The 17348-nt window shown below is 40.3% G+C and overlaps 1 protein-coding gene across 2 annotated transcripts in view; it reads right to left on the reverse strand.

The window, feature by feature from the left end:
• fstl5 (follistatin-like 5) overlaps positions 1 to 17348 on the reverse strand; it is a 614890-nt gene that overhangs the window by 53667 nt on the left and 543875 nt on the right. The window contains exons 11-13 of one of the 2 annotated variants that reach the window (XM_078406747.1): positions 13613 to 13639; positions 12617 to 12735; positions 4425 to 4574 (exon numbers count right to left, since the gene is read on the reverse strand). In XM_078406747.1, the coding sequence (XP_078262873.1) occupies positions 4425 to 4574; positions 12617 to 12735; positions 13613 to 13639 (296 nt within the window). The remainder of the gene's footprint in view (positions 1 to 4424; positions 4575 to 12616; positions 12736 to 13612; positions 13640 to 17348) is intronic. The other variant, XM_078406756.1, reaches the window with a different exon arrangement.

The raw sequence follows: 17348 nt of genomic DNA on the forward strand, positions 1-17348 counted from the left end.
TGCTTCCAAATTATTTGGAACTGAGATGACCATTTAGAACTGAGATGAGGAAAAACTTTTTCAGTCAGAGAGTTGTGAATCTGTGGAATTCTCTGCCTCAGAAGGCAGTGGAGGCCAGTTCTCTGAATGCATTCAAGAGAGAGCTGGATAGACCTCTTAAGGATAGCGGAGTCAGGGGGTATGGGGAGAAGGCAGGAACGGGGTACTGATTGAGAATGATCAGCCATGATCACATTGAATGGCGGTGCTGGCTCGAAGGGCCGAATGGCCTCCTCCTGCACCTATTGTCTATTGTCTATTGTCTATTGTCTAAGCACAGGGTAGTGCATTGTAGCCAGAGTCACAGGAGACGTCCATCAACAATAGAAGCCAGCAAAAAAAAAATGAAATGGGTACTGTTAGCACTGGTAATTGCTTTGTTTAACCGTTTTAGGAGCCAAAATGTAAAAGGGATGCTGATTTCCTAAGGCAAACACAAATGACCAAACTGAATATGGCAATGGTTTTAAATTGTTGCTTTGTCAACAATCTCTACTCCAGTAGGCCTTCTAATCATTCTCTATTAATGTTAGGCTAGGTTGTCACAAAAGTTGTAAATGTTCCCGTTACCAAGGAAAATACAGGAGATCAATTAGACAAGTTTAGTTGTCAGGATGTGCATTCACCCAACAACCATCCAAGAACTCTGAGGTGTCTTTAGTGGGCTGCTTATTGAACAGCTCATTACATTGAAGGATTCTCCCTTGAGTCTAGCAGGACGATAATGTACCAATATCCAAAAAGAGCAGTGAATTAGAACCAAGAAATTATGGCACATTAGCTTGACTTTGGTCATAGACAATTTGCTATGATGGATCATTAGTGAAAGTTCTATTTGCCAGCTTGATAGAAAGATTATTGCTGAATCTCAACATGGCTCCTGTTGAATGACACAGGGTTGTTAGATGGATACGCTATTATGATGCTGAAAAAGATTTCTATGTTGGTGGATGAGAGTAGTTTGCATTGACAAAGTGCCACCTAATCGGCTATTTAAAAGTTAGAGCTCAAGAGATATGAGGGCAGGTTGAGGAGCTGATAAAAAGGTAGACTCATTCCTATGGTCAATAGTTAGAAATGATCAGGCTCCACAATTCATCCCTGCAGCAGCTGACTGTGAATGCTGAAGATTTGTGGTAAACCAGTGAGATGTCTGTGGGTATATTTGTAGTGTAGTTGTTGCTCTCCTTTATATTAGGAGGGACGGGGGGGGGACGGGGGAGGGGTTGTGCCCATGTTTAGGCATGCTGGGCACATGCAGTGTCTGACAATTATAATGTCAAGGAATGTGTAGGAAGGAACTGCAGGTTCCTACTGCTGGTTTACACCGAAATTAGACACAAAATGTTGGAGTAACTGGGTCTGAAGAAGGGTCTTGACCATTCCTTCTATCCAGGGATGCTGCCTATCCTGCTGAGTTACTCCAGCATTTTGTGTCTAGCTTAATTATAATGTTAATCAGTATGCAGCATTGCTTTGAGGATAGCGCAGGCAAAGTGGATCTCAGTAGTGGAGCTAACCCCGTGCATTCAGCTTACATTGATAACCATTGATTACAGTGTTTGGCAGCAAGCAGGAACCCTGCCTCTCCCCCAAAACACCTATTATTTAAAGGAATCATAGATTATTATTAGCAATTAATAGTGATTCAGTTGGAAAAGTCAGGTGGGCAATTTGTTTCAATGCTTTTATTTGCCCGCATTGATCCTTTTTGTAAACATAAGTGAGTCGATGTTTGCTAAAAGCTTCAAGAGAATTGTTGTACTCCTAGATGTGGGCGTTCTAGTTTCCATTTTCTGGATAATGAACCATGAAAATGATTCATGATCCATTATCCAGAAAATGGCAACTAGAAGAGAAGGAGTAAATGGCACAGCAACCTACGAAAAGAGGGAGGATGATGAAGGAGAGAAGACTCTTCAGCTGGCAGTCTTACTGAGCAGCAGAGTGTAAGAAGTGCATATGCTTTGTGCATATTAGTGAGGAGAAATGCCTCAGGAAACTCCACTTCATGAAGCAGCTGCTGACTGAGATCCGCTAATTACCAGAGCTGCAGAACAGGGCCTGAGCCACATTGCCAGTGGCAGTAAAGGTCTTTCCAAGCTGGTAGAGGAGACAACAGTTCATATACCACAGCATACTTGTGAAGGGAAGGTTGCAGACAATCCCTTGTGCAGGAAATTGGAAACCGTTTCTTACCTCGACAGAACATGTAAAATATGGCCCCATGCTGAACCTAAATCCTGGTCCTGTGATATTGACAATTATCTACAGACCTCCAGGCCCCCTGTGAAATAAGTCACCTCGTCTTCACATGGCATGATTAGTAAGTTTGTAGGTGACTACAAACATTTTGGTATAAGGGAAAGTGAAGAATGTTGCCCATGGTTCCAACAAGATCTAGATCACCTGGGTGAGTGTACAATGGAATGGCCGATAGAATGTAGCAGACAAGTGCGAAATAATGCATTTTGAGATATACCCAGAGAATGGCATGGTGAGGGGGAGTGTTATTGAACAGTGTTATTGGGGAACAAGGCTGAAGAAGGCATATGGAGTACTTACCTTCAACAACCAAGGCACTGAGTATAGGAATTAGGACATAATGTTACAGTTGTACAAATCACTGGTTAGGTTGCACTTGGAGTGTTGTGTGGAGTGCTAGTTGCCACGATGATTAAGCTAGAGACAATGCAGGAAAGATTCACAGAAATGTTGCTGGGGCTGGAGGGCTTGAGTTTTAAAGAGAGATTGGATAGGCTAGGACTGTTTTCCTTGGAATGGAGGAAGCTGAGGGTAACCTTACGCGGATTAATGAAATTATGAGAGGCATAGATAGGGTAGGATGGTCACGGAATGACATGCATACTTCACACAGACAGCACCCAAAGTCAGGATTGATCACAGGTCGCTGGAGCTATGAGGCATCAGCTTCACCTGCTATGTCATTGTACAGTGAGAGAGCAGATGGGCAGCTGCTATTTCTGAGGAAGATCATATATATAACAGCAACTTAGAGAAATTAATTTCGAACTGGAATTAAATTAGTTATGAATAATTAGGAGCTTTGAGCATAAATCACATGAGTTAGATTAAAAAAATCCAGGAATTTAACCCAATGTCATGCAGGAATAGTAATATTTTTCCAGCATCATAATAGCGTATCCATCTAACAACCCTGTGGTTGTTAGATGGATATGCTAACAGGGTTGTTAGATGGATACGCTATTATGATGCTGGAAAAGTATTACTATTCCTGCATGACATTGGGTTAAATTCCTGGATTTTTTAAATCTAACTTAGTGCAGCTTTCTGATTAACCTTTTCGAACTTGGCCCTGATTTTACAATTTCTCCATTGATTAATTTCCTTTCCCAAAATCAAAACTACATTCAATGATCTTCACTGTGGATTTTCCCCATTTTATTTCTTCCGATTGCAGAAAAAGGTTGGACGTATGCAAAACATTTTGCCCAGTGATTGCCCTGTAGGAGCGTCAAACCAATTTTTACTTTCCTTCCATGTTCTCAATATGTACCAGTGAATATCTTCTGGCGATGATAAGAGTTTGGAAGCTAAATTAGATATCCAAACTCAATTTCACAGTCTTAATCAGTCTAGACTTCAATCTATAGTCCTGAGCTCTTCTGTTCTGTTGATTTAACTTCCTGCAGGTATCATCACTGCATCACAGAATTGACACCGAACTTCCCATCTTGAAAAATGAAAGTGCAATTCCAATGACATTATTAGCCTATTTTAAATGTGAGTTGTTAAAGTGCGGATAATATGAATAAAATCCATATGCGTTAACCACTGTACCAAAACAATATACAAGGGAAATATAATGTGCCAATATATTTAAACTAGATATACTTCAAATGGAATACAAAAAAAAAGTTTGAATTTCATGTAACCTATGCAGTAGAATATTGTGTATATATAATTAATTATATCAAAGAAAACAACATACTTTTAAAGTTTTTTCCATTTGCTTCTTATGAATAATCAGTCAATTGTACCTAGTGACCTCAGAAGTTGTGTTTACTTGGCATTATAAATACATCTCACAGCTTATTAAATTAAACATCAAAATCAATTCAATTGCATTTCCATCAAGAGAGAAAAAAACAACTCATTTACGTGCAAGCTGATGTACTATAGAGTTGGTAATGTAAACTATATTTATGTTTTAAAGGTAGTAAAAAGGCTTTTAGTCACCAAATATATTCAAACTAGATATACTTCAAATGGAATATAAAAAATAAAACATTGAATTTCATGTAACCTGTGCAGCAGAATAATGTGTAGATATAATTAATTATATCATAGAAAACTCCCTACCTAAAATTAACAAGCTGAAGAATATATAAAAGTGTAAAAACCTGCACTGCTTTCTGGGACTGAACGTCAACAATCAGCACTCTGTTCAGTTTTGGTTGTGTCACGTAGATGTACTTGTCCTTGACATTCACAGCAGTAGCCCAAATGCATCGCTGGCCCGCTTCACTCTCAGCTTTAGGGCAGACCTCCTCCTAAGCAAGGAAGCAAGGGGTAAACACTTTCAATTGCAAACAAAGGCCATAGTATGGTGAAATTAGGCTCAATTCCTTAGCAGAAACAAAGACTTTGAGGTAATACATGGTGGTTTAGAACATGCTTCAAAAAATATTAACGGCTACTCTTTTATGCTTTTTCAAAACTCTAGATATCAGGAATAAAATCTATAGCTTCCATATTGTGCAACAAATTGATGAATCATTCATATTGATTACAGACAACAATCCAAGTTGTTTTTTAATCAGTTAAAATAGAGGAGGAGGAGTGAGTATACCTGGTATTTGAGCTTTACAAAGTCTTGAACATTTGCATGGTGATACTCAGAAAAATGGGACACTATGGAGTTCAGATGCTGCTGCAAATAACATTTGCCTTGTTGTGGGGTTCATCATTGAGCCCTGCAGCAAGGTAGTATCTTAATGGGGAAAGGATTTGGACATGTTTCACATCAGTTCCTAGCTTTACACCAGCAATGGCTTCCACAGAAATGATTACTCCATTTGTCTGATGGGCAAAACTGGCCCTCTGGGAATGGCAAGTGCAGATAAATGCTTTATTTGGTTTACGGTATTTTAATATTTTATTTGTTAGTATTTTAAAGTGCTTCTATTTAAATTCAATGCACTACTTTTTTTCAATGCCTCTGACTGTCTGATGAGGAAAAACTTTTTCATTCAGAGAGTTGTAAATCTGTGGAATTCTCTGCCTCAGAAGGCAGTGGAGGCCAACTCTCTGGATGCTTTCAAGAGAGAGCTAGATAGAGCTCTTAACGATAGTGGAGTCAGGGGGTATGGGGAGAAGGCAGGAACGGGCTACTGATTGTGAATGATCAGCATAGATCACATTGAATGGGGGTGCTGGCTCGAAGGGGTGAATGGCCTACTCCTGCACCTATTGTCTATTGTCTATTATCTATTGTCAGAGGAAATCAAAGTTGTTAAAAAGCTTTCTGATGTTTTTGACTACAGGTGTTCTTGGGTTGGTGCCTCAGGAGCTTCTGATTGAGTTCTACTCTTTTGCTGGAACCTTACCAGATGCCAGTTGGGTCTAGAGGGGCAGTTTATCCAGTCGACTGCATCCTGGAAAACGAAGTACATGTTTTGCAGGGACTGTGAGTAGAGAGTCCAGGGAATAGGCTGGGCCCAAAATAGTACAACCTTTTATTCAGTCTAATAATCTGGCCCCTCTCTCATTGTTATTTGCAGAATTTCCTGTGTACAAACTGAGTTCTGTGTTTCCTACATTACAATCATGACCACACTTCATTCACAAGTGTAAATTATGTGGGGATGCATTATTTGTGTGAGGTGCTACATAAACACATGCTCTTTCTTTGCTGTAATTAATGGGATGTACGTGGCTGAAACACTAGAAAACAGTGATATGCTGCCTTTGACATTAAATTTCGTACCTTGCTAATCTCGGTACAATTATATATTTAACTTCATGTTGTCATGCCGAAGATTATATCTGTAAATCTTTACACTAACTGCAAATTTAGATTGTGGGCTGAGTTATGGAAGAGGATGAGATCATGAGTTATAGGAGGTTCTCGTGTCCTGAACACCACCACTTTCTAGGAGCACAAGTAGAACAGTCATAAATAATGGAAACGGTATTGACCTAAGTTTACTGCTCTGAATAATTGTTACCAAAGACCAGTGAGAGTATAGAGTGATTTAACACTGGAGAGATAATGCTATAAAGCAATGTTTGACTGAAGCACCCCACTCATCATCTCCCTTTCTCCCATACATTGACTGGCAACTAAGTACAATCCATATGTTTTTAATTCTGTGCAGGATCCAGTATTTGTCATTTTCAAATTCATGTGCAAATTGATCTTAAAGGCAACGATCTTCTCAGATACCATTAGCTTTAAAATTACTCTGATGGGCTAAGGGAGCCGTATTCCTAATAAAACAGATATATGCAGATTGTTCGACTATTAAAATGTGCAGTGTTCTTCACTGAAAAGATTATGCCTTAAATACGAAATTATATATAATAGTCTGAAGTAATATCATACTTCAAAATAAATAATTGACCATAAAAAAATATATAATGTTAACAAATCTACCATTATTTGTTGAGATAATCCGTTAGAATCATTTAGTTAAACATGATCACAATAGAACAATCATGAATAATGAATTAAAATGGTCCTCTTCTTATAACTCTCGGTAATGTTTACCACAGAACATAGGGAGTACAGAATGATTTAGTATAAGCGATGTAAAACTATAAAGTGATTTTAATTGAAGTGCCCCACCACTCATCTCCCCTTCTCAAATGCATTGACTGATATTCATTACATTTTTGACTGTGCAGCCAAATTCTGGCCGAACGCCGTTCATAACTTTGCAGAAAACCCCACGATAGTGGGCTGGATTTCTATCAAAGGCAGTGGCAGGGTACAGGACGGAGATAGAGTTTTGTTGCTTGGTGTCAAGACAATGACCTCTCCCTCAATGTCAGCATATCAGCAAGACGAAGGAGCTAGTCATTAACTTCAGGAGCAGGGTGGTAGTTGCACTGCAGTCAGCATCAATGGTGCTGAAGTGGAGAAAATTGAGAGCGTCAAGTTCCCAGGTGTAAATATCATCCCATAATATGTCCTGGGTCCAACCACACTGAAGATATGGCCACGACCAACGCCTCTGCTAATAGCTTAGCACTGGCTCTGCCTTCAACACCATAAATCCAATGCAAACTCATCTCCAGACTCCTGGATCTATTTGTCAGCACCCCTCTCTGCCATTTGATCCTTGACTTTCTGACCGATAGACCACAATCGGTGAGGCTAGGTAACAGTGAGGATTATCCTCCACAATAATTCTCAAAACTAGTGCTCTGCAAGGATGTGTTCTCAGCCCAGTACTATACTCCCTAGACACTCACAAATGAGTGTCCTAATTCAGTTCTAACTCCATCTACAAGTCTGCAGATGACTCCACTATGGTGGGAAGCATCTCAAACATAAGATGAAATGGATTGCAGGAAGGAGCGAGAGAGCTTAGTAAGATGGTGTCCGGATAACAACCTCACCCTCAATATCAGCAAGACGAAGAAGCTAGTTATCGACTTTGGGAAGCGTAATGGAATACATGCCCCAATCAGTATCATTGGCGTCTGAAGAATGGTCTTGACTCAGTTCTCCCTCTATCTTCCTGTGTCCACCTATATCCTTCCTTTGTCCCGCCCCCCTGACATCAGTCTGAAGAAGGGTCTCGACCCGAAACGTCACCCATTCCTTCTCTCCTGAGATGCTGCCTGACCTGCTGAGTTACTCCAGCATTTTGTGAAATAAATACCTCGCTGTAGAAATCATACTGTTTCCCTGGAACTGTTACACCACAATGCGAAGAAACGATATCCTGCACTGTATTTTTCTCTTTATTCTACCTTTGTACTTTTGTTTGAGTCGATTGCATTCATGTACAGTATTATTTGAATTGATTAGTTAGTATGTAAACAAAAGCTTTTCACTGTCCTTGGGTACACACAATAACACACCTAAACCTAGATCTTTATAATTTCTCCTTTGGCACTCTCATCTTCGACTCCTCTCTTGCTTCCTTAGAAGCTGAGAGTTTAAATAATTGTCTCTGGCCCAGAGCTTTGCAAACCATTTTGTATTGAAGGTTTTGGAGCCAACGCCAGTATATAGAGATTAGATACAAAGCAGTTATTATCTTATATCAGCAGTTATGATGACCAGATCAAGTCTGGATAGTAGATTCCTGTCTCTACTCTGAAGAAGGGTCTTGACCCAAAACTTCACCCATTCCTTCTCTCCAGAAATGCTGCCTGCCCCGCTGAGTTACTTCAGCATTTTGTGTCTATCTTTGGTTTAAACCGACATCTGCAGTCCCTTCCTACACATTTCGTCTACTCTGCTACTTCAGTTCTTTTTTGAGTTCAGTAATTTGTTCGCTTGTCGAATGAAGTATTTAATAGGTGGACACAATAGAATTGCAAAATACTAGCGTAACAGCATGCATCTCCATTGCATGGACATGTAAAGCTGAACATCCAAATAAATGCCGATTGTAATATTGACCATGATTAGCTAAGAAATAAACAAACAAAATGAACAGGAATTAATTTCAAATGTATTATGTACAAAGATAGGAAAATGTACAATGATGCCATCAGATAATATTCAAAAGCTGAAGTTATAGATACAGCAACAACCATTATACAAAAGTATTTTAAATCTTTCTTGCAAAGCTTCAGAACGGTATTCGAGTTTCACAATCTCGTGTTTTACAATCTTCTCCCCCTGCTAGCTCGCCATCATAATAATATTGGAAAGCTGCCATCATAATAATATTGGAAAGATTCTGTCAAATCCATTTCTTATTCTACAGTCTGGAACAAAGTCCTTCATCATTTCAAGCGATTTTTATTTCACAACCGCGGCACATTTATAAGATTATAAAATATAAATTGTACCATAAATCTTAGTGAAGCTGTGACCACAAATAAATCTCAAAAATGTGAGAAATGGAGTGGCATATTAATTTAAAAAAAAATCAATCTCAGAAAATGTGTTCTATAAGCTATGTAGAATGAGAATTGGGTTAAGGCAAGAAAATAAACTGATTTTAGTCTGAAATCTATCTTCCTGCCTCGTCCCCGTAACCTTTGACTCCCATGTACTCAAATGTCTGTCTTTCTTTTCCTTGAATTTATTCATTGATATACCCTCAGATCTCAGGAATAGAGAATTCCAAAGGTTCATGATGCGGAGAAGAAATTTTTCCTCAACACTTTCTTAAACCCATTGTTCTGAAACTCTGCTCTCCAATTGTAGATTCCCACACAAGGAGAAAGCATCTCACCTGATTAAACCCCCTGATAATTTTCTACGTTTCTAGGAAAAACACCTCTCATTTTTCTAAATGCCTATATGTAGAGACCCAATCTGCTTCATTGTTCCTCATTAAACAACTCCATCATTTCTGAAATTAACCTAGTGAACCATCTCTTATCTGTCCCCCATGCAAATATATCTCACCTTAAACAAGGAGACCAAAACTATCTGCTTTATTCCAGACATAATCTCACCAGCACCCTGTACAGCTGTACCACGCCTAACCCCCCTCTCTAACCCCCCTCTCTAACTCCAGGTCCCTCAGATCGGCCGACTTGGGGCTATTCACTATCCCGCGGTCTAGGCTTAAACTCAGGGGTGACCGCGCTTTTGCGGTTGCAGCTCCTAGACTGTGGAACAGCATCCCTCTCCCGATCAGAACTGCCCCCTCCATCGACTCCTTTAAGTCCAGGCTCAAAACATATTTCTACTCCCTAGCGTTTGAGGCTCATTGAGGAGGCGCTGTGAACTGTTTGCGTGCTACTGTATGTTTTCATTTTTTTTTCTATTGGAACCTAATCAAATGTACAGCACTTTGGTCAACATGGGTTGTTTTTAAATGTGCTATACAAATAAAATTGACTTGACTTGACTTGACTTTTACACTCTCTCCTTAATGCCATGACAGCCAACATTTCAATGCTATACCTGTTTGCTGGTATTTGGTTTGATGTATGAGGCCACCCACAACCTCCTATAGTCTCTCCCTACGTAAATAACATTCTGCTGTTCCTTTCTTCCTACTAATATGGACTCTTTTAGTCTCTCAATCTCACTTTCCTAACTCTGCATCCATTTTAATTTGCTTTCCCATTACACCAATCCCATTCTAATACCATTTTATTGTCACATCTAAATCTTTAATAACACTTGTGGAAAAATGAGATCCCAGCACTGATCCTTATGGAGTCTGGCAAATTTTATTTAGCCATCTGAAAATGCTTCATTTATCCTGTCTCTTCATTTTCAGTTGGTTAGTCATACTCTACCAATGCCATGCTCTTATCAATGGAGTTCCAGAGGTTAGGGCTTTGACAGCTGAAGAAGGATGATCAAAGATGCGACAATTAAGATAACCGAGCAGCCGGAATTTGAGGAACACCACCATTTTGAGTAATACACTCGACAGTGAAGAGACTTTTCATAGAAACATAGAAAATAGGTGCAGGAGTAGGCCATTCGGCACTTTGAACCAGCACCGCCATTTAATATGATCGTGGCTGATCATCCAAAATTACTACCCCATTCCTGCTTTCTCCCCATATCTCTTGATTCCGTTAGCCCTGAGAGCTATATCTAAATATCTCTTGAATACTTCGAGTGCTCAGTGAACTTTGCCGGCACCAGAAATGTGGTGACACGTGTGTACTGCCTAGGTGAGGTCCGCTTTAGGATTATGCAGGGTTGTAAGCAAAACAAAGCATTTCACTGTGCCTAGGTACTTGTGACAATAAAGTATCATTGCTTCCCAGTGAGGTCAATCTATCATAAGCAACCATCAGTTCCTGATCCCAGGGATTTTCCTACACTGATCCCAGGGATCATCATCACTGTCATAGAAACATAGAAAATAGGTGCAAGAGTAGGCCATTCGGCCCTTCGAGCCAGCACCGACATTCAATATGATCTTGGCTGATCATCCAGCTCAGTAACCTGTACCTGCCTTCTCTCCATACCCCTGATCCCTCTAGCCATAAGGGCCACATCTAACTCCCTCTTAAATATAGCCAATGAACTGGCCTCAACTACCTTCTGTGGCAGAGAATTCCACAGACTCACCACTCTCTGTGTAAAGAAATGTTTTCTCATCTCGGTTCTAAAGGACTTCCCCCTTATCCTTAAGCTGTGGCCCCTGGTTCTGGACTTCCCCAACATCAGGAACAATCTTCCCGCATCTAGCCTCTCCAACCCCTTAAGAATTTTATATGTTTCAATAAGATCCCCCCTCAGTCTTCTAAATTCCAGCGAGTATAAGCCTAGCCTATCCAGTCTTTCTTCATATGAAAGTCCTGCCATCCCAGGGATCAATCTGGTGAACCTTCTCTGTACTCCCTCTAAGGCTAGAATGTCTTTCCTCAGATTAGGAGACCAAAACTGTACACAATACTCCAGGTGCGGTCTCACCAAGGCCCTGTCACTTGGCTTGTTCCTGATGCTCCTCGATCCAGCTGACCCAAGCAAAGCCTGGATTAGGGAGTGTTATCTACAGGGAGATAGATGTTGGACAGACTTGGATTGTTTTCTATGGAAGGCCAGAGGTTGAGGGGAGACCACAGGGTGGTCAGACAGAACCTTTTTCCCAGGATGGAAAACTAAAATATGAGAAGATGTAGCTTGAAGGTGGAAAGATCAAGCGTGGAAATATAAAAGACAATGCAATTTCCAGGCCATCTAAGCAAAATCGATGTTATAAATGGATGGGACAAATATTGGAAATTGGTAGCAGTTACACTTCTATCATGGTGTTTGCTTCGGTTTCAAGTCACAGCAGATCTGATCGCCAGGCTGATAAACATTTTAACTCCCCCTCCCATTCCCACATTGACCTTTCTGTCCTGGGCCTCCTCCATTATCAGAGTGAGGCCCAACACAAATTGGAGGAACAGTGCCTCATATTTTGCTTGGGCTGCTTACACCCCAGCAGTATGAACATTAATTTCTCCAACTTCAAGTAACCCATGCTTTCCCTCTCTCTCCAACCCTCCCTCTTTCCAGTTCTCCGACTAGTCTGACTGTCTCCGACTACATTTTATCTCTGTTTGCTTTGTTGTTACCTTCTCCCAGCTAACAATGATCTATTCTACATTTTCCTTGATCTCTGTCCCCTTTGCCCTGTTTTCACACACTACACTTCCGTATCTCCCTCTCCCCTGACTCTCAGTCTGAAGAAGGTTCTCGACCCGAAATGTCATCTCTCCAGAGATGCTGCCTGTCCCGCTGAGTTACTCCAGCATTTTGTGTTTATCATTGGTTTAAACCAGCATCTGCAGTTCCTTCCGACACACAGCAGATCTGAAGCTAGGTTTGGCAATGTTGTATAAATGGGTGACTTTCCTTGACGGTGACAATTATCCATGGTGATGCATAAATCAATAGATCAATCTAAGCGACTGCATTTACACAAAGATAATAAGTTACCTGATAGCCCAGGACTTTCTCTGAAGGCTTAATGTGCCTCTGTATCTCACATTCTATTGGCTGAATCACCTTGATTCCATTGTCATAAAATATATAGAACATGTTTCCTACGCCCAGTCCTGGTGAAAAATAGAACACGACAAGCAAGTTTAAAGAGATAAGAGGAAGCATTGCAAATACAGGAAATAGAAATTGGAACAAAAAACGCTGGAAGTGCACATTTGGTCAGCAGGAGAGAAAGAAAGGTCGGTTAACATTTCTGCTAGGGCTTCCTTCAGAACCATTTTGAAGAGGATCCTGCTGCATTAACAGTATATTCTTTGTATGGCCAAGTATTTAAAACAAAGCATCTCACTGTGTCTTGTCACATGTGACAATACAAGTATCTAATCATCATCATCATCATCATATATATACAGCCGGAAACAGGCCTTTTCGGCCCACCAAGTCCGTGCCGCCCAGCGATCCCCGTACATTAACACTATCCTACACCCACTAGGGACAATTTTTTACATTTACCCAGCCAATTAACCTACATACCTACATAATCTAGTTTAATCTAATCTAATCTAATCTAATCTAATCTATTTCTGATACTGACTGACTGGCTGTGCACTTCCTTTGTTCAACTATTTTTTTAAAACATTCTAAACATTATTTTAAGAGTAACCTACATTGAAAAGGAACAGATACAATATACAATTTTTACAATGATTCAATTCTGACTCGAGTTAACGATGTAAGCACTGGTATAAGCATTTAAACATTCTCCTGAGGATTTATCAGCTCTATTGCTATTAATGACCAGGAGCTATGTACTTGCTATTACAAGACGTTCCAAGGGCAATTTACTATTTACCAACAGTATTTATTTTAAAGTTTGGATGGAAACATTCATGACAATAGTTTTAATGATAAATCAATTTTAAACAATTACTCCAGTAATGGAAGCTGACAAGTACACAATCACTAAAAGACAAGAACTTGCTTCAGTACCTTCCTCTCGCCACAGTATGTTTGCAACTGCAGCATCAAGAAAACAGAGTGTGATTAAACAGCTGCAAAAATATTAATGTTAACAACAAGCCAAAATGTCACAACTGACAATGTTAGATAGCAATGGTAATTTTAACAAGAAAGACAGGAATAAGTCATGCACAAAGTGTTCGCCAAATGTTCCAATGTATTCTAAACAGTCAGAACATTCCTGAAGAATGAAAATTATTTCTTAAAAACCTCAGCCACCAGAAAGCAGATAAATGTGTAACCACCATTTTAATTATTACTATTTACGCTCTGTGTAAAATCACAAATATTAGACAATCTATCATTTTGTTTCTGTTCACTTATTTTAACCTTTTTTTAAAGTATTACCAGAACGTAAGCATGAGCCGCTAAGAGGAAAGTTGAAATACTCCACATCCACTGGTCCAAAATGGGCCAAACCAGCATTCAATTATGATTTCAACAATATTGTTTTAAAACTATTTAATAGACAATAGACAATAGACAATAGATATAAGTTAGCACAATTATGATCATTTAATAACCCATGATGTACATGTCATGGAGTTATAGATACTGATGAGTTCTCATGGAGTAAAGATGGAATAACAGTCTTTGTTGATAGTTATGCATACCCGAATGTCTGAAGGCCAGAGTGAAAACGATCAATAGGTGACTCCTGTAAATTACCTTTAATAGTGATTTAATTACATGATTCTCACTACTTACCAAGGCATTACGTGATACACGGATGGTCTTAAACTGTGTAACACAAAAATTATTTTGAAGAAATCATGTGCTTGATGTGAAAAGGAAAATAGGTTTTCAAGGAGTGAAGGTATCACAAAACCTGGAGTAACTCAGCAGGTCAGGCAGCATCTAGGAGAGAGGGAATGGGTGACGTTTCGGGTCGAGACCCTTCCTCAGACTGTAAGAAAATAACTACAGATGCTGGTACAAATCGAAGGTATTTATTTCACAAAATGCTGGAGTAACTCAGCAGGAATGGGTGATGTTTCGGGTTGAGACCCTTCTTTAGACTGATCAATCTGAAGAAGGGTCTTGACCCGTTCAGTCTGAAGAAGGGTTTTGACCCGAAACGTCACCCATTCTCTCTCTCCTAGATGCTGCCTGACCTGCTGAGTTACTCCATTTTGTGATACCTTCGATTTGTACCAGCATCTGCGGTTATTTTCCTACACAACTTGCTGTCCACTGCGATTTCTCCTCAAGGTATGTCCACTTTGAAGAAGTTCTCCTCCTCTCTTCGACGAGAGTTTAGCAACATGCTCTCTCGCTGCTCCCCCTCTGTGATTCCTCCTGCCCTCCTACTCATCAGTCCGAAGAAGGGTCTCGACCCGAAACGTCACCCATTCCCTCTCTCCTAGCTGCTGCCTGACCTGCTGAGTTACTCCAGCATTTTGAGATACCTTCGATTTGTACCAGCATCAGCAGTTATTTTTCTACACTCCTTTTCAAGGAGTGAGGTAGAATTGGGAGTTCTACTTTCATCAGATGAGATGGGGAGACCAAAAATGATAGAGAAAGTGAAGGAATGAATTTTGGTCACAATTCTACCTCACTCCTCAAAAAATGAAAAGAGTCAAGAATTTCCATAGGGTGGAGGTCTCAATCTTCTGATGTAACTGGCCTTATCCCTCCATAGATATTACCTAACCTACCGAGTTCCCCCAACAGTAAGATTTCAGCATCTGCAGTTCCTTGTGTCCCCGCCCCCCCCCCCCCCACCCTCTCCCTGCCCTTCTCTTTTGTCTGCAGTCTCTTTTGTCTTCATTTTGTGCAATACACCTTGATAAACAAAAATTGTGATAAATAAAATGGGAAAGATTATGATCTAATCCCATGAAAAGAAATTGAAAATAGTTTCATTCAACCAACAGTGTTGGTGGCATCTTCCCTGTGCTCTATAACAGCAATGTTAAAGAAGATCTACTCTCGCAATGTTTAGAAACAAGATAGGTTCAAAGCCATATGGGCCCAACGCAGGCAGGTGGGACTAATGTATATGGGACACGATTGTCGGTGTGGGCAAGGTAGGCCGAAAGGTCTATTTTTTATGATCATAGAATAACTACATAGCTGCCTGAAATCTATGATGATACAAACCAATCCCACTGGGCCCATGAAGAAGTACAGGCTATAAATCACACTTGATATGCTTTTACTTATACTGTATTTCATGTTCTAATCAAAAGGTTGCCATTTGCTTGTGATAGATATAAAGCTGTCAAACCAGCAGCAATCTGACAACATTTCTGTTTATTATATGAACGATATGTACTGTAGACTGTACTGGAAATAGAACCGGTGAATGGCAAGAATGCACGTCGTTAATTAAACACTACTGTGCATTGTTCCCTGAAGGTGGAATCTCATGTGGATAGGGTGGTGAAGAAGACGTTTGGTATGCTTGCCTTTATAAATCAGAGCATCGAATATAGAAGTTGGGATGTAATGTTAAAATTGTACAGGGCATTGGTGAGGCCGAATCTGGAGTATGGTGTGCAGTTCTGGTCGCCAAACTATAGGAAGGATGTCGACAAAATGGAGAGGGTACAGAGGAGATTTACTAGAATGTTGCCTGGGTTTCAGCACTTAAGCTACAGAGAGAGGTTGAACAGGTTGGGTCATTATTCTTTGGAGCGTAGAAGGTTGAGGGGGGACTTGATAGAGGTTTTTTAAATTTTAAGAGGGACGGACAGAGTTGACGTGGGTAGGCTTTTCCCTTTGAGAGTGGGGAAGATTCCAACAAGGGGACATAACTTCAGAATTAAGGGACAAAAGTTTAGGGGTAACATGAGGGGTAACTTCTTTACTCAGAGGGTGGTGGCTGTATGGAATGAGCTTCCGGTGGAAGTGGTGGAGGCAGGCTCGATTTTATTATTTAAGAGTAAATTGGATAGGTATATGGATGGGAGGGGATTGGAGGGTTGTGGTCTGAGAGTAGGTAGATGAGACTAGGTCAGAGAAAGTGGTCGGCATGGACTGGTAGGGCCGAACGGGCCTGTTTCCGTGCTGTAATTGTTATATGGTTATATGGTTATACTCAGGACCTGCCATGCATGAGGTGAAGAGATGGATGAATACAAGTTATCCGATTACACAAGAGGGAATTGGAACAATAATTCCACAGTGGAAATAGTTCAATAGAAACTGGTTGCTAGAGTGGAAATTTTGTTGTCCTTCATCTTTTAGAGTTCAATGAAGAGATGAAAACAGTCTTGCTCCTATCTACTATCACAGTGTATTTAGTTTAGGTTAGAGATACAGCGCAGAAACAGGCCCTAGGGCCCACCCGGTCCACATCGACCGACGATCACCCAGTACACTGACACTATCCTACACACTAGGGACAATTTATAATTTTTACCGGCCAAATTAGCCTACAAATCTGTATGCCTTTGGAATGTGGGAGGAAACTGGAGCACCCGGAAAAAACCCACGCAATCCCAGAGAGAACATGCAAACTCCTTACATGCAATCCATAGTCAGGATTGACCCAGGTTCTCTGGTGCTGTAAAGCAGCAACTCTACCACTGTGCTACCTTGCTGCATATTTCTTAAGCCCAATCACGCAGTCTTGCTCTTGTTCACTCGAAACGCCATTGCTACTCATTTATCTGTCTTTGCTGCTTAATTGATTTCTTATTGTTTAGAATTCTCCTTCAACCTAGTGTCAACTACTAATGTATACTTATTTCCTGGC

This window comes from Rhinoraja longicauda, chromosome 1 (assembly GCF_053455715.1).
Source record: "Rhinoraja longicauda isolate Sanriku21f chromosome 1, sRhiLon1.1, whole genome shotgun sequence".
NCBI lineage: Eukaryota > Metazoa > Chordata > Chondrichthyes > Rajiformes > Arhynchobatidae > Rhinoraja > Rhinoraja longicauda.